This window comes from Eretmochelys imbricata, chromosome 1, assembly GCF_965152235.1.
Source record: "Eretmochelys imbricata isolate rEreImb1 chromosome 1, rEreImb1.hap1, whole genome shotgun sequence".
Lineage (NCBI taxonomy): Eukaryota > Metazoa > Chordata > Testudines > Cheloniidae > Eretmochelys > Eretmochelys imbricata.
In genome coordinates this window covers 355,329,699-355,347,112 of record NC_135572.1, presented here as the reverse complement: position 1 = coordinate 355,347,112, position 17,414 = coordinate 355,329,699, and the positions used below count along the sequence as shown (strand labels likewise).

The 17,414-nt window shown below is 45.2% G+C and overlaps 1 protein-coding gene across 2 annotated transcripts in view; it reads left to right on the top strand.

The window, feature by feature from the left end:
- AHCYL2 (adenosylhomocysteinase like 2) overlaps positions 1 to 15,210 on the top strand; it is a 217,954-nt gene extending 202,744 nt beyond the window's left edge. For both annotated transcript variants that reach the window (XM_077837570.1, XM_077837578.1), the window contains exons 10-17: positions 499 to 587; positions 2,216 to 2,286; positions 3,396 to 3,490; positions 4,489 to 4,587; positions 5,564 to 5,632; positions 5,719 to 5,797; positions 8,819 to 8,939; positions 11,090 to 15,210. In XM_077837570.1, the coding sequence (XP_077693696.1) occupies positions 499 to 587; positions 2,216 to 2,286; positions 3,396 to 3,490; positions 4,489 to 4,587; positions 5,564 to 5,632; positions 5,719 to 5,797; positions 8,819 to 8,939; positions 11,090 to 11,096 (630 nt within the window). In that variant the 3' untranslated portion in view covers positions 11,097 to 15,210. The remainder of the gene's footprint in view (positions 1 to 498; positions 588 to 2,215; positions 2,287 to 3,395; positions 3,491 to 4,488; positions 4,588 to 5,563; positions 5,633 to 5,718; positions 5,798 to 8,818; positions 8,940 to 11,089) is intronic.
- The last annotated feature ends 2,204 nt before the right edge of the window (positions 15,211 to 17,414 follow it).

The window sequence follows — 17,414 nt, the reverse complement described above, 5'->3', positions numbered from 1 at the left end:
GTTTTTTTTAATGCACCAGGCTTGCTGCTTTCTAGGGGTGGGAGGTATGAAGAAAAGGAACTGTGTGGTACTATAATGGAATTTTTCAAATATCTGGTTATGTTGTTACTAAAATTAGGGCCTGATCCAGATCCCTCGCGTTCCTGGAGTTAAACCGAATCCAGGATTTTAATGCAATGCTCTCTAGTACCGGCCACAAAGTTTGGGGCAGATCCAGCCTCATCTAAAGTTGGGTTGCATTTGGCTCTGGGGTTTTGCTTTGGGTCCTATCTCTGGCAACACTGCGGCAAAGTTAGTTATGCTCCATATTTCAAGGGACTTTTTTTTCCCCCGTGTGTTAAGTTCACCGTACATCAGCAGGGTGTGGCGTGGCTGAATACAGAGGAGGGGAGATTTTCACCTTTCTGTCGGGAGCAGACTGTGCTTGCCGTACTATACTGTGCACTGTGGTAATATTGACATCTCATCCTCTGCCCTTGTGCTCGTCTCCCTCTGCAGGTTGGAAAGGGCTGCTGTGCTGCTTTGAAGGCCATGGGCTCCATAGTGTATGTGACAGAGATCGATCCCATCTGTGCCCTGCAAGCCTGGTAAGGGGCAGCGGGGAGTCTGGTTCCTTCCATAGGTTGTTCTCAGTCAGAGTAAGACTGGGGCCAGGATCCCGTCAGTGTCAATCACTCTCTGGAGGAGTGCTGAAAATGACTTTGTCCCAGCTCCACAGGTTCAGGGTGATCTGTTGCTCACAGCTGCTATCAGTAATGGGTCACTTTCCTCAGGAACAGCCTGCTAATCTCTATCTACTGATAAGCCAGCTCAACTATGAGAGATAGCAGATGTTTTAAGAGGCAGTTGAAGGTTTAGTGACTGTGAGACTGCCAGATTGTTATGGATTGTAGTGATATTAGAATTTTAATTCTGAATATCATATTTTGCCCCAGTTTGTGTTCAGTGGGGGAGTCCACTGAAGGAACATGTCAGTTTCTCACATCATCCAGTTACAGATCATACATTCCAAATCCTGGTGCTGTAACCGGGGCTGAAAGCACAGAGCTATCCTCTCATGTGCGGGTGTTGCAATGATCTCTGGCCTCATTTTCTCCAAATGAAATCTGGCTTATTGTGGAGATACCACTTATGCTTAAGAACTGCAGCTAAAAGGGGTTGGAAAGGTACGGTAGTCATTTTGCAAAGTACCAGGAGATTTAGGGCCTTGTTAAACACACCAGCTTCTTTCCTTCTAACATCTAACTTCCAAAGTGCAGTTATGGTCAGAAAAGTAACTACTAGGCTTTGCTTACTCAGCAGAGCTGATCCATGCATCTTTGATCCTATCTGCTTGGTAACATGCACAAACCTGCAGGAGACAATCCAGCTGTAAAGGAGTGAGCTGGTGACCTTTCTGCCTTATGCATCAATTTATTGTTAATTTGATTGCTTCATACCAACAATATATCCAGCACGGTACAAGTCACAAAGATAGACAGCCCTTTACCCTGTAAAAGACAGCCATAGAGAGGATGGGAGACACAGAGAAACCCAGAGGAGGAAACAACTTGTGTTTGTGTTTTATTGTAATTATGATCATACACCTCATGGGCATCATAGAAGTAATATCGCAGGAGGGATTTTAATGAGGGGGATTGGGTGGTTACCATGGGAAAAAGTCTAAACCCAGATGTTTCAAGCCAGAAGTCCTGGAGTTACATTCATAAATCCATATTTAGGATCCTAAAGAAATATGGCCTTGTTTTCAGATATGCTGACACCTGCAATTGCCACTGAAGTCAGTAGGAGCTGTTTAGGCCACTAATTTTGGTGCCTAAGTATGGAGTTAGGCAGCCAGGTTTGAAAACATTGACCTAATTTCTGTATTGTTTGTAGAGATGGATTTTCAGATCCCAAGTGCAGTTTGCAGGGTTGACAGCTAGAAAGGCCATCTTGGAATATACTTGAAACTCTTTCATCTGGAATGATAGAGGACATGGAACCCCACAGTGTCACTTTCAAAGTGTCACTTTTCCCACAACCCCACTTAAGGTCCTCTAGCCAGCACTGTTCTTGGTGCTACTACAAATCCATCAGTGTGCTGCATCAGGCATTCCCAATCTCTGGCCCCAGAGGGTTAATGTCAGTAGCTGAGACTCACATTGGGGTGTTTGAGTCTGGTACGTTTCAGCCAATCCTCAGATTCTATACATTTTTCTCTGTCCTCTCTCAGTATGGATGGATTCCGCCTTGTGAAACTCAATGAGGTTATCAGACAAGTTGACATTGTCATCACCTGTACAGGTACGTATATCACAGGGCAGTGGGAGTACCTGTAAGGTGAAGTGTACTAGATAGGCTGGTCAAACCCCTCCCCTTGGAGTTGGGCAGGATAGAATAAAAATAACGGGTACTGATAGGATACTGGTAAAGTTGCTAACTCCCAGCAGCCAATGATAGCCTGCCAAGCAAGGAGGCACTTTCACATTAGTTGCTGGTCACAGACCCATACACTGTCATTGGCTGCTGGAGCTTTGGCTCTGCTCATGACAGTCCAGGAACACACTTAATCTGTCACCTTTAGCTTGCTTAGCTTGGGGAACAGCAGCCAATGGAGCTATGAAAAATGGCCAGAGCACAGCTACCTGCACCCAGTAAATACTGCAGAAGGCTGTTGAGTCTACTTCAGACTCTTCCCACAACCAAGAGCTGTGTATGTCCAGTATGGTGAACACCTTAGCTCACATGAGGTGATAAGCAGCTACGGTACATGAGACTTTGACCTGCTTGTTTCTAGACCTTCACAAAGTTGTTCTTCTCTAAGCATCTAAGAGTTCAGACACTCATTAGAACAACAAGAAGCTCGTGCATCTGCAAAACTGGGCTAGGCATTTTGTGAGAGCAGGCTCACTGCTATCCTCTTCTCTGAGAGGTTCCCGGTACTTCCTCATTGCAGAAATACAGTGAGGACGCTCAAACTATTTTAGTCCTTCTGGGCTGTGGCTTGGAACAGGAAGTACCATGGTTCAGCAGAACAGAATATAGTGTGTGCAGGCACTGGAGGGGGAGCTAATTCAAACACCAGAGAGTTTAATTTGAATTTGGGGTGGAAGTTCCTTGGGGAGCAGGGTTTTTAGTCTATTTTATCTGAATAGATTCGTGCATACCTCTCATTTGCTGGCCAAAGAGCCAGGTTCCTACTTCACTGTGTGTGTCTGTCTCTGTCTCTGTGTGTATGTATGTAATAAATTTAGTTTTTACTCTAGTTTTTGGAAAATTCATGAAAAAATTAATGCCTTTTTCCAAAACTTCTCATCGAGTAAAACTCAGCTGGTTGGAGTGGGCTGTACTGGTGAACTTACTGTAGCTATGTCAGCGTTCGTATGTATTACCATATATTTCTGGGTTTAAAGGTAACAAGAACGTAGTGACAAGAGAACATCTAGACAGAATGAAGAACAGTTGTATTGTGTGTAACATGGGACATTCCAACACTGAAATTGATGTGGTAAGAACTGGACTGTTTTCTGGTGTATGTCCTGGGAGGGGGTTTCTTACATTCTTACATTCATTTAATTGATTCCCCTCATCCGTCCTCGCTCTCATACTCAATAGTGTTGAAAGCTTCTGAGATCAGTCAGTCAATAGTAGCGGTGCCTGACTAGTGCTCATTGTTCTGACTGGCTGGCATGAGAAGGCTGCATAATAAGCTAGACCTCCACCCCTACCAACTATTTTGTGCTGCCAAAAATGTCTTCGTAACTTCAGTGGTGTCCTCAAAGGATTCAAAAGAGCTGAGCTCACACTAGTTTAGCTTCAGAAATAAAACCTGGAAGAGTAGAATGGCCCTTTTTACTCCTTCCCAGTAGCAAGCTAATTAGAGCAGCACTTTCACATTATTCAATCATTAAGGGTCTTGCTGAGACTTGTAAGTCGGTTTAAAATTGTATCAGAGTGGGATTCAGCACGCTGCTTGTAATCCAGGTGCAAATTATGCAAATTACTGTTCAGAACTTTAAATCTGCTCATCTGTGTTTGGAGTTAAGCAGGAAAATAGGACGGTCTCTTCCTTGCGGTGCCAGTCCAGAAGGTGTTTGTTGCTATAAGCAGTCCCATAGGAGAAAGACTTGTTTTGCCCATAGACACATGGTGACAGTCGCCTTTTCTCTGTACCCCGCTGCCAGCCACCATGTTGCTGGAAAGAAAGATGACACCCGCAACAAGATGGCCTAATGTTCATGATTGTAAATTGTAAACAATCGTAAATTGTTTTCATCCTGCTTTGTAGCTAGCTTTGCAATCAGAAGAATTCAAACTACAGCTGTTGTTAGATCTCCAGCCTACAATAAATTAATAAGTGACCCATATAACATATGAGACAGAGATCAGGCCTGGAGAACAGTGTCAGTGGATTATATGTGTTATTTCCCCGCTCCCTTGCTGCTCTGTAGCTGCTATTTTCTGATATTTTTGCCACACTTGAACTGTTTAAATGCTGTATTTCAGGCGAGCTTACGTACACCTGAGCTGACCTGGGAAAGGGTGAGATCTCAGGTAGACCATGTCATCTGGCCAGACGGGAAGAGGATAGTGCTGCTGGCAGAGGTAAGTAGCACATGAAGGTCAGGCACTGTTACCCTAGTGGGCTGCCTAGGGTTGAATGAGCCATGGAGCTCAAGAACCTCTAGAGATTGCTGCATAGGCCCAAGCAGCTCACCAATGTCTCTTTGGGTAGAAGGATTTGTTAGCTCCTAAAGCCCTGCTGTGTCTGTCCCTCTGGCATATTGTATGGTCCGAACAGCTCCAGTGTTTCCCGCTCTGCCTGTGATCCACAGCAGCCCACCCACTGGTATTTTGTCAGATTTCATTCTTCTGAAATCGTTTGACTGAGCTTTTAGCCATCACTGATGGCTCAGCCGCAGAGATTCAGTTGAGGACTGCTGGGACAATGAGCTATATATATGGTGGTTTCCTAGGGCTACAACCTACTGTTAAGAAAGTTGCCAAAGGCAGCAAGCTGCTGTCAAATATTTCCGGTGGCTTTCACAAAGGAACAGGTGGCTGCATTCCCATGCATGTCTTTCTCTCTCCCTAACTCTGTTCCCCCCAGGTTGTGATCTCGTCAGCTCTCACAAGCTAAACTGGGCCTGGCTAGTCAGTACTCGGATGGGAAAGCTCCAGCAGCGCCATGGGGGTGTTGATGATTGACCAGGTGGCACTACCCCGGGGTCTGAGCCAGTGCCCAGCGCGGGGCTGGGAAAGTGGTGCGCTCCTGACGGTGCGGGCTGTTAGCTAATTCCATGGCCCTTTTCACACAAGTACAGGGCTTGGCCTCGGTATTGAAAGTCCCGTTTGAGTTTTCTACCTCCCTGTGTCCCTAGAACCCCCTGCAGGTTCCACTGGGAACAGGATTTCTCACTTCTGTTGAGTGTTGCTATGTGCTCTTCAGGACTGTTGCACTCCACCCCAGCAGGGCTGCATTTCATTGATGATTTGAAGCAGTTTCTGTATTCTTCTTTTGGGATCCTCCAGGCTGAAAGGTACCATGTGAATTAAGGAGCTTATTTATTTTATTTCTCAGGGCCGCCTGTTGAACCTGAGCTGTTCCACTGTTCCCACCTTTGTATTGTCCATCACCGCAACCACTCAGGTGAGCAGAATTTGGGTGAGCAAGAGGTGTATCTTGCTCCATGGTACATGCGAGTTACTCAGCCAGATGTGTTGTTTTATTCCCAGGCTCTGGCTTTGATAGAGCTCTACAATGCCCCTGAAGGGCGCTACAAACAGGACGTCTACTTGCTGCCTAAGAAAATGGGTAAGGTTATACCCATCACCTGGTCTTTGCTTTAACTGAGGTGGAACAGGGTGGGGGCTCTCAGTGGCTTTTGGAGACTTGGCTTTGTCCTCTCACATTCTGGTGGGTTTTGTGTTGTAGCTTTTCCCCCTAACTTGGGATGAGGATTGTCTGGTGGTGAGAGCAGGAACGGGGAGGCCAGCGGGGTTCTGTTCTTGGCTCTGCTGCTGTGATTTTGGCAAGTTGCTCTGTCTTCTATAAAACGGTATCTTGCTTCCCTACCTCACAGGGGTATCAGTTAGAAAACAGGGTGAGGTTGTGGGTTGACTATAATAGTGAGTCAGACCTAATTAATTCACATTCATTGTAGTGAAGAAGCTACTCAGTTTCAGGGTGGGATTCAGTCTCCCTAAGAGACTCTTCCATTTTCCAAATCCAGCCATGTCTTCATTCGTTATGGCAGCGATCCTACAGCTTACACAAGTAGCCAAACATCTGGAAATCCCAGAGCAGTTCCCCATCGTTACGTGGGTCTCCTGACACCAGAACTTTTCTTGTTTTGATATGAATATTTGCTGTCATCTGAAAGGTGTATAAACGCTGCTTGAAGGTGGTGCAAGAATAAGATAAATCTCAGCAGGAAAACCTGTGTGTGGATTACTAGGAGGCTCGAGAGGTAACGAGGGGGAACGTACTTTTCATTTTATAGCCCCTGCCACCTGAGATTCCAAGGGCGATACAAGTGTGAATTAGGCTGCCTCACCCCTGCGAGGTAGGGAAGCATTATCTCTGTTTTACACATGGGGAAACTGAGGCAGAGAGGCAAATGATTTGCTCAAAGACACTCAGTGATTCTATGGCAGACTCCAGGAGTCTACCTTCCCGTTGCCCTGCTGTAGCCAGTGGAGACACTGTGTGATCTGTAAGGGTTTGCAGCCGCTTTTTTTTACTCTTTTCCTTCAGCTGAACTAGGCGGGTGTAGTTCTTTTCTGAGTTTAGCAGAATCACATATTTTTCTCAGGGATAATAAGTTGTATTCAGCTTGAAGGTCGTTTGTATTGATGTCAAGATCTATGGAAATGACACAGCCCTTCTCCCTGTAAAGGTGAACAGCAGTGCTTTGGTTTAAAAAAAAACCAAAACTTTCTTCTTTCACTTCCCTGCCCAAGCCACCAGCATCAGGTTCCAGCGTGTCTCCTGCAATGCTTGATACACCTACTAAAGTTGACTCAGGCAGATAAATGAAGAAAGAAATACTTTAAAACTCCTCTCTTACTTCATGTTTGCATGTGGTATGTTAACACCCATGAGGCCAGACACTGCACTTCTTACAGGGCCAAAACTCTGCTGGAGGTCCGGATGGGCCACATGGGGTATGTCCACACAGCAATGTAAGCCTAGGGTTAGTGGGACTCGGGTCAGCTGACCTATGTCAGGGAACCCTGGGCTTGAGTGTCTACACTGCATTTTAAGCCTAGGTAAAGGATTTTCTGACCCATGCTCAAACCTAGGGCTCTGGTGTCCACACAGCAGTGCACAGACCTGAGTCAAAGTAACCTTGTCCCCGAGTGCATAGCACCCTAACCCCATGTCGACACTCTAACCCTACAAGTGTGTTGCATTGTGGGAAAACTCTACTGCCCACCCTGTTTCCTAACTGATGGTGCTATCGATGGGACTCTGGTGCCCACACGAGTACATAAACTGCATGATTAGCTCCTTCGGTGGCTGTCTCGTTAGAATGACTGCACTGGTAGAAGGCTTTACAGTGAACTGACATCTGATCTGAGAATTGGGCTCACCCCTCTAGGCTGAGTCACACTGGCAGGAAAATACCCATGTGCAGCTGAGGATAATCAGGACATGAGTCTCCAGGGCCGTCAAACTATTAAAATGAAACGCTGCAATTCTCAATTTTTAAAATGGGCTGGTCAATGGAAGTGTGTTTAGTTGGTTGGTTTTTTAATTTATTTTTGTCTGTTTTGAAGTTTGACGAAAAATGTAAGTTTCAGAACAAAAACACACATACCCCAGCCTGGCTGCGGAGTGGTGAAATGCGTCCCCAGGGCTTGGGGTGCAGCGTGCTTCTGCACCCCCTGGGGATCCCTTATCCCTGCCCCCACCGCACCCTGGGAGGCCAGGATAAGAGATCCTCGGGAGACTGTGCGGAAGTTTTGGGGCTGGCTCCCACTCATTGCCCTCACAATGCACATTGCCCAAGTGCCTCTTCACACTTTGCCCCCAGGAGGGCAGGGGGGCCCAGGAGCGAGGGACAGAGAGCAGAGCAGGACCAAGCAGCTGCCTGCACGGAGGGGGAGCAGCTGAGGTGTTGGGGGTCCTTCTTCCCTGGCTGTGCTGAGCCATGAGCTCTGCCACTCCCGTTCCCTGCAGGGCAGATGCTTAGTCCCCACTCTGCTCTCTGGCTCTTCCTCCTGGGCACCCCTGCCCTCCGGGGGGCTGGATGTGCAGGGCGCCCAGGCAGCATGCCCCAAAATCTGGCTGTGCTCTTGTGACCAGGAAGCAGCTCTCTTTGCAAAAAGCTTCTTCTGATCAGTCTCCATTGAAAAGCCTGCAGGCTGTCTGGTAGTGTGCTTGCAGACCAGTTTTCAGCTGTCCTGAGCTGCTGCCGTTTGCAAAGGGAGATGTGGTGTCCATTTGAAAGAGAGGGCAATAGACTGCACCACAGATCCTTGGCATAGAGAGGACTAAGGAAGTTGCCCCAGGGAACTCTGGGATACATTCAGAAGACTTCTGGGATCAGAGTCAAGCTAAAGCAATAGGACTCAGACCCTAGGTTCCAGCTTAACACGGGCTCACACCCTCCAGCCCTGGAGAGTCCTTGGAGCCTAGGTTCAAGCCCTAGGTTAACATAATTGGTGTGTGGATATAAGGGGGGCTAGGCTCAAGCCCGGGCTTCCATTGCAATGTAGACAGACCCATAGTCTGTTTGGGGCTTTATACATTAGAGCTCCTTCAGCGAGGGAGGGACCCAGGGGATTTGCCATGTTCAAGCTAATTTCCCAGGGCTTGAATCTGTTTCAGATGAGTATGTGGCAAGTCTTCATCTTCCAACGTTCGATGCACATCTGACAGAACTAACAGATGAACAAGCAAAATACCTGGGACTAAATAAAAACGGGCCTTTCAAACCAAACTACTACAGGTGCTGGTTTTAAACATTTTCTTTCTTTCTTTCTTTCTTTCTTTCTTTCTTTCTTTCTTTCTTTCTTTCTTTCTTTCTTTCTTGCTAACGTAGTATATGAGTGTGCACACATGTATGGGTATCAGCTCAACCCTATATATATGAGCAAGAAGAATCACCATAATTAAGCATCTAATTCCACAGGCACCATGGAATCCTGGTAATTGCCCATTGCCCCAGTACATCAAGACATGATATAAAATGGTGGAGGTACAGAATGAAGGAAATCAGACAATGCACGATCAGCTCTGACACACAGAACACTTTGTGTGAAATGAGGCAGCGTATTGTATCTGGCAGAAGCTGTCATCCTAAAGTGACAAATCTCAAAGTAACACCATCCAGCCAGCTCAAATGACAAATTATTTTTAAAATCTGACAAGCACAAAATGGTACAAAGCAGTGTTTCTGCTAGTGTCCCTGGGGGAGCATTTCTAGTGGCAAGACTCTTGGCTGAAGTACAGACTTCAGCACTGGAACCTCATCTATTGTACTGTGGGCTAGATTGCCATATTTACATGCATAACTCCCAGTTGCGCCTTTGAAAACGTACCTCAGAATGTTTTAACTCTGCTGTTTCTGTCGGCCTTGGACTGTAATCACTTGGGACAAGGACTGTCTTTCTCAGAGCCTGTACAGGTCTGGATAGGTTGACAGTGCTCAGTAAAAAATAAAGGCTGCATTATGACACCTGAGATCATCTCTCTTCCAGGTCAAACTGTTGGGAAATCGTCTCATTCATTTAAGTTCCTGTGCTCCTGTTTACAGATGGGATGAGAATGGGTTTGCACCATCACAGATCAGTGTGAGCTTGCAGAATGGGGTTGTGCCGGAATACACTCCTTTGGAACCCCAATGTTTAACAATAATGTACAATACACAACACTTGAGTGTTGATAGGAGCTTTGGACCCCTCAGCCCCAAAACACAGAAAGAATTATCTTCAGAGTTAGAGGTGGGAAAGGCCTGCAAAACGCCAGTTAGTCTTCCTTCCCATTCTGCGATGTGTTCCTGTCCAATGTTAAGTGTCACAAGCTATGGGGCTTCCACCATTTCTAGATCTTATCAACCATTTTCTGCTGTTCAGTCTAAATTTCCCTTTGCTCAGTGTCACATATGATTGATGTGTTTAGCACCAACAATGTGCTGGGTATTGTACAGGACATAGACAATCTTTGCCTCAAAGTGCTTATGGTAGACTTGCATATAGAGAAGTTAGGGGACGTGGGAGTCACACACAAAAGACAAGGGATGAAATTTTCAAAAACTTCTATTCTGCATATTCTGCAGTGACGTAAGCACTTAGATCCATAAAGTTTATAGCCAGAAGGGACCATTAGATCATCTAGTAGGACCTCCTACATGACCCAGGCCATTAAATATCACTCCATTATGCCTGTATCGAGTCCAGTAACATGTGTTTGACTAAAGCATATCTTCCAGAAAGGTAGCCAGGCTTGATCTGAAGACATTGAAAGAGAGAGAATCCACCACTTCCCTTGGTACTTTGTTCCAGTGGTTAATAATTCTCACTGTTAAAACTTTGTGCCTTATTTTGTGAATTTGTCTGGCTTTAGCTTCCAGCCATTGGTTTTTGTTGCCTTTCTCTGCTAAATTACAGAGCTCTTTAATACCTGGTATTTTCTCCCCATAAATGTACTCATACACTGCAATCAAGTCACCTCCGAGTCTTCTGTTTGATAAACTAACAGACTGAGCTCTTTCAGTCTCTCACTGTAAGGCATTTTCTCCGGCTCTGAAATAATCTTTGTTCTTTTCGGCATTCTTTCCAATTTTTAAACCATCCACTCTTAAAGCTTTTCAGTCAGGTCATTAAAAGTCAATGGGACTTAGGTGCTTTTGAAAATTATACCAGGGGTCTAGGATGTTGGGGCAAAGTTGAAGGGCCATGTGGGTGGCACAAGATGTCTAAATTTGATGGGGTGTTTAAGGGAGGAAGATGTTATACCCTCCTAAACAGTCTTCTTCCTCCTTTGGATTTATACCCACTAAATCATTACACTCTGTCTGATCCTGGCAGTAATCAATGTACAGTGTACAGTTTTATATACCACCACTAACTGAGAACACTATTTCTCTTCTTTTTTCAGGTATTAAGTTTCTGCAGCTGTAACCTTAAGAAGTAAGGAACAAGAATCCAAGCCTTTTCTCAACTATTGTACAGGATGACATAGTACAAGCTTCTTAAATCAGAGCTGGACTTGCTCACATAGTAGACAGTGTGTTAGGTTATTTATTTATTAAACTAGAGCACTGTACGTGCGGCCTCTGCCGATGGTGTTTTTTACTGCCAGGGGACTGTGAGACAGTTGGTTTTTGTTTTTGGGGGAGCGGGAAGCAAGGGGAGGAAAGAAGAATCTGGCTGAATTATTTTGTTGCAAAGTATCCGTTAGCTTCAAGTAATCCATTATCGCTGTATGTCTATTCTAATATACAGGGGATGGAGGACAATGCATGAGGCAAGATTTGAGATCAGACTTCAAGCTTGCACGTTACTTTAATACCTTAATGTCTAGGAACTTAATTTCAAGGTTGCACATTTCCTTTGTACCTTAACATTTCTTACATGGAAGCAGAATCTGAGGCAGTCCCCAGAACTGTCTGTCAGTTTGCAGGGTAGAACACTCTGTTATTTTGTTTCCATGCCATTTTAAAATGAAACTAGCACAAGCCTGTTTGCTCTAGACATTGCTGACGAGACTGGTGCTATCTTAGCAGTGAAACACTAAATCTTACCAGCAGCCACTGGGGAAAACTCTCTAATTCTGATTATTGTGCAAGGACAGGCTTTGGCAACAAGCCAAAATGAACTTTGCCTTTGCACTGTGGGAAGCTGTAACCAAGAGTCCAGTTTATAGCATCAGCTGGGGACACCCCACAGCCTGAGTTAGGAGCCCATGAGGCAGAGATGCACCTGCTCTAACGCAGTCAGTGATGAACGCTGCACGGTTCACACCAGTGGACTAAGACCCAATTACACACCATTCTTCAGCAACTTTGCAGTATTTTTCTGCAGTTTTTGATGAGTGCCAACGTTTTTCAGTTCAACCAAAGCTATATTTCTCATGGAGCAGTTGTGTGGAGTTTTTTGCTCATGCTCGTGGAACAGCCTTGTGACTTTGCCGACAAATGCTGCTTACATTTCAAGGTAGCTCTTCGAGATGACACTCAGAAGCTTGTTGTTCGCACTGCTGCAGAATGAAGCAGTAAAACTGATCAGTTCTGAGGACCGTTCTTGACACAGTCGTTCTCCAATTGGTATTTCAGTCCTTTCTGGAAGTGACTTCTGTGTATAAAAGCACCTGTTTCTGGGAAATGTTTCCCAGACTCCCAGTGCTGGAGCTATTCGAGTCTTATTTTCAAATATAAATCCAAATAAGGGTCCCTAGAATTCGTTCACTGAACAAATGAATAAGCGCCAGTAATTATCCCATAGAGTATGCTCTGTCCTGAGATCTAGATGTTATAAGTAGAGTTCAGAATCACTGTCACATTAGTATCTTGTCAAGTCTTGCTGTATTAGTCAGAAATGATGGAAGATAAACATGCTTGTTACTTGTTTTAGCCCAGGATGTCCTGTCTGGATCCTGCATACAACACAGACATGCGTGTCAAGGTAATTTTTAAGGTTGCCATATCTCCCCAGAGTCACTGAAGACATGTTTCTTTTTTAAAATTACTTCAAGTGGTATTTACCAGACTTCCACGTGAAGCATTGACCTATCAGCCTAGGCTTTTATGTACCATGCTCACCACCCTGGCACCTGATCAAGTGAAGATCCTTGTTTTTTGCCCTCTCTGAATCCTTTGCCATTATGAATGGGAGAGGTGTCTTTGTGGCATTGTGTTCTCACACACAAAAGACAGAAATTGTGGTCTACAGGCAAGTCACAGAATCATCAAAATTAGAGATGAAGACTGCCTCCTGGGTCAGTTTGTCCAATGTCACAGTTGTTTCATAAAGCAAATTTTCTAGTATGCTGTTTAATCCAATTTTCAGTCTCCAAAGGGATGGAGCCCTAGGTAGAAAGTTGTAGGTAAGCTGTTGGAGGTTTTATGAGGCTGTGTCTGAGGGAGGCATCATAGAATGATCCCCAGTCATGTATCAATTGATCTTCAACTCTTGGTTGATTTTATTCAGGTCCTGAGATTTTCAGAAGAGACACTGAATTATTGTTAAGATGCCAGTCGGGTGTATTACTTTTATTACTTACGTTGTTTGAGTTATTTTATTCTGCAGTGACCCAGCTTTATCCTGGAGTCACTTTCATTGTTTGTAGATGTGTGGGGTGAAATCCAGGCCCATGGAACTCAATGGCAAAGCTCCCTTTTGACTTCAGAAGGGCCAGGATTTCACTTGTAGATTGCACTGTCTGAATGGGACCTTTTTCTGGGCAAAAGCCCCGGGAATGTGTCCACCCATGGAGCTCTTCAAGATCTTGGCATACATGGGCTGCACAAATGGCCAAGGATAAAGGGGAAAGAGTTTCTTAAAGAGAGGCTTTTCTCTTCTGTGTACTAAACCAGTCACAGAACCATTTCCCAGCAGCCGGGAGTTGGGGGATGGGCAACACGGGTCTTTGATTTAATTGGGAACATTATCTTCTCCTCCTCCCTTGGATCCATTGTGGTATCAGTGTCCATGTATGACGATGCATCCAACACATCAATCTGTTCTTTATCTCACGTGGTTACGCCTGGCATGTGAAACTGCTTGTTAGACAAATGCTTGGCGTCAGCCCAGGCCGTACTGTCTCTGTGAGCCTGCATCTCGCCTCTGTGACCTGAGTTCAGTCATATAGGGAGCAGTACAGTATTCATGCAGTTGCTGTACACTTACTGGGAGTTCCCAGGCTAGCACCATGATGCTGGTTTGAAATCTGATAGCGAAGTGCAGCCTTAGCTAAGGGTATCTTAGGACACCATCTTTTTTGGGAGGTTTTTTCCATGCACACTCCTGTCAATGAGCTGGAACAGAGTGGGTGCAAATGTTCCAAACTGACGAACACAAGGAAGTTCCTTCTCTCTTTATTTGCTAGACAGTTGAGTCAAGACTTGTGCACTTTTTACAGAGTTAGCTGTGCAGAAGTGAGGTGGCGTGGCTGGGAATGCCCTGTGCAGACAGAGACAGTCATTGCTTAACATGAACTGGGCTCCTCACTTGCCTGTCTGGGGGAGGGACTGGGAGACCAGAGCACCCCAAAGTGTGGCCCATGACCACTCTTTCCTTTTAGGTGGAGATGCAGCCTCAGAGACTGCAGGCCCCTGCATGGATTTCTGCTCAGATCAAGCTGGAGCATTGCAAGCTGGGAGGTGTAGTCCCTGTGCTTTACAGAAATGGAGCATTGTAATCAGTTCCAAGTGGCCAGTGCTGTTGGGCATCATTCGGGCACCCCCTAGTTTAATGTGTGGAAACAGTTCATAGTTTTCCCTGGGAAAACCAGACCAGCACAGTGGTGCTACCAGCCTTCTCGTCTCTCTTATTTTATGGGGAAGGTGACAACATTAGCCTGTCTCTGTGTTCTGGAGCGAAGCCACCTAGGAAATGCCGCTATGTGTCACATGTTCATCCAGGCACCCTTTGGAAAAATGGGGTCAGAAATCAGGCTGAATCTGGCCCCAGGACAATAACCGTTCCGTCAGGTGACCCGACGGTGCAGCTCAGAAGGGTCGCTTACCTATTCCAAGTCTGTCACTAGTGTAGTGTGTAGTGGTGCTGTCCTCATCAGTGAATTTGTTTGTGCTGATTTTAAGCTCATTTTATCTTCAGTGTAGCTATAAGAAGAAGAAAAAATCATTCTGAATGGCTTTTTTCCCCTCTGATCTTTTACAGATTTTCTCCATGTTGCTATGCCTTTTCGTAAGCTTTTTTGCTTGCTTGGCTTTTCCTAATCAATCTGGAATCATACTCCGTGATCATCTCTAAATTTAGTGTAACAGATCTTTTTAAATGTAACAATTTTTTTTAAATATTAGAAAAAGGAGATAGGCGACACCAGCAAAATCTTATAAGGAAAATAATTTTGTTCTGAACTTTAGAAGCCAGGAAAAGAAACCCAATCATCTGTCATAATTCTACAGTAAGGAAGTAAAAACTAAGACTATAACATTTTCAAAAGGATGTTTTAAATATTAATGTCTGAGTGATTGTATTAGATCAGCAATAAAGACTCTGTAATCTCAAAACACAAATAAAATGTTGCAAAATTCAGTTGGCCTCTGCAGTGTGTTCATGTGGCAGGCCCTGGAAGTGGTTGGAAACAGGATGGTATGTTGCAAGGAAGGTTATGAACCTCTCAGCTTTTGTGACAACCAGGTACCAAAATGGGCCTGTCGTTGTCTCTGAAGGTTCCATTTGTATTTGTCACACTACAAGCTGCCAGCCAGGACCCCACCAATAGTTTTAATGACTGTGTTGGCCACTAATGTTCTCTTCTAGCCTCAGAGTAACAGCCGTGTTAGTCTGTATTTGCAAAAAGAAAAGGAGTACTTGTGGCACCTTAGAGACTAACCAATTTATTTGATCTGTTTCTTAAGGTAATGTCCCGGTCCACGTATTCCGCAATGTATACGGTCCGTTCACTCTTGCCTCTGCCAAGGGTTGAAGCCATCCACTAGCCACATATTGTAGTGCCAGGACTGGTGGATTTATAAAAACTTCCGCTGCTGGAAATGGCAGATTCCTCTCCCTGCTTAGCAGGATCAGGTTTCCAGTCACATTCTTCCTCCCAGGTTTTCATTTCTTCACACACTTCTCCTCCTTCCAGCCCGATTCCTCTGCTCCAGGTGTTACACAGCCAACTCCATCCTCTACCCAGTGCATGGACTTGCCCTCCAGACTGATTCTGACAGAGGATCTGCCTTGACTTGGAGCAGCCCCATCTATATCCCTCCTTCCTTTCCTCCCTGGGTGCACTGATCCCATAATGCCATCTCTTCAGTGTAGACAGCACCATCGGTGTGAAGGGGGCTTTGCAAATGAAAACAACGGCTACCTGCTCCAAGGAGCTTGCTATCTAAATTAGATACCTTCATCTTCTCATAATCACAAACAAACAATGTGGGGTAGCAGCAGCCAGTCTGGAGATATCCATAGAGTAAGGCCACATTGGTGCCTTGGTGGTTCATTGTTTTAAAGAATGTATTGGGGGCTATTGTCCCAGGACTGGGGGAGCAGTGAGTGCTGTGGGTCACCTGCACTAGGAGAGCTGCAGAAGAGTAAAATTGACCATTTTTGTAGTAGTCATCTTGCTTTTTCTGGAGAATATTGTCATTTAATAGGAAAACGACACAATTCAAATCAGGGAAATCTTGGTGTCCTTGTAACTCAAAATCAGATGGGCAGATTTTCTTCAAGATTTGCAGAAATATTCTCCTTTGCCATCAGGGTGGATCTGACAATTCTCAGGCCAAACCAATTCTCCAAGCCAAAGTTACAGTCATTTTATACTGAATTAAGGTTGATTGCAACCTTAATTCTGGACATGTTTCCACCCCTCCGTACAATATAGCAGCCCGCAACTGTCTCTGCAGAGATGGCCTGTGAGAGAGGGTTCTGGCTACTAAACTTCCCATCCTCTCTGTGTTTTGTGGAGTGATGGCAATTATTCTGTGGAGAAGCTGTCTGAGTGCAGCTGGAAACTGTTTTGGTTGTAGGTTTCTTGGGTTGTCTCCTGTTCCTGATCTGTCCTTGGTGAAAACAAGCTAAATTGTGTCTGAAAAAAACCTATTATCTTGTTTTGCTCCCATTCTCTCACCTCCCTTCCCAGCCCTTTTGCAAAACAATCCGTGTTTACACAAGACCCAGAAAGACACCAGGAAAATACAGATTTAAAAGGATGACATTTCTTCCAAGATGAACAGAATAAACCAATGGCCATTTTAAAACACAAAATCAGATCACTCCTGGCTGAAAGCTGCGGAGTGGAACAGAGTTTGATGAGGCCACTGGATAATTGATTTGGGGATGCTCCTTTATTGAGCATCAAGAAACCTTGTAACCTAGCAGTAATGTAGTTACACTGCTCTGAATCTGCAGTTCTGGCTGGTGAGAAGTATATGGAAGAAGGAGGCCAGGCCCTTGTGGAAGCCTTTCAGAAGTAACATGGAGACCGCAGGGGGAGAGAGCCCATAACTCCTTGAGAACTTGCATGGTGGCACTTCCCATCAAGACTGTCCCTCCATGATGCATTGGGCAGGTCTGGTTCTTTGTCTTTTCTGAGCACGTTTCATCTAAACAGCAGGAGCTAAGCTGACCAGTCCTCCTCCAAGTGTAGCAGGGATGGCAGATGCATGGATGGCAGAAAGTGACCAGGTGGGGGTGGGGGTGAAAGTGATACCCAGCTGCTGCTGAAGTCTGAGTAGGTCAGCATCTCTAGAGAACTCTCCAAAGGCAGTGGACTTAGCAGGTCATTT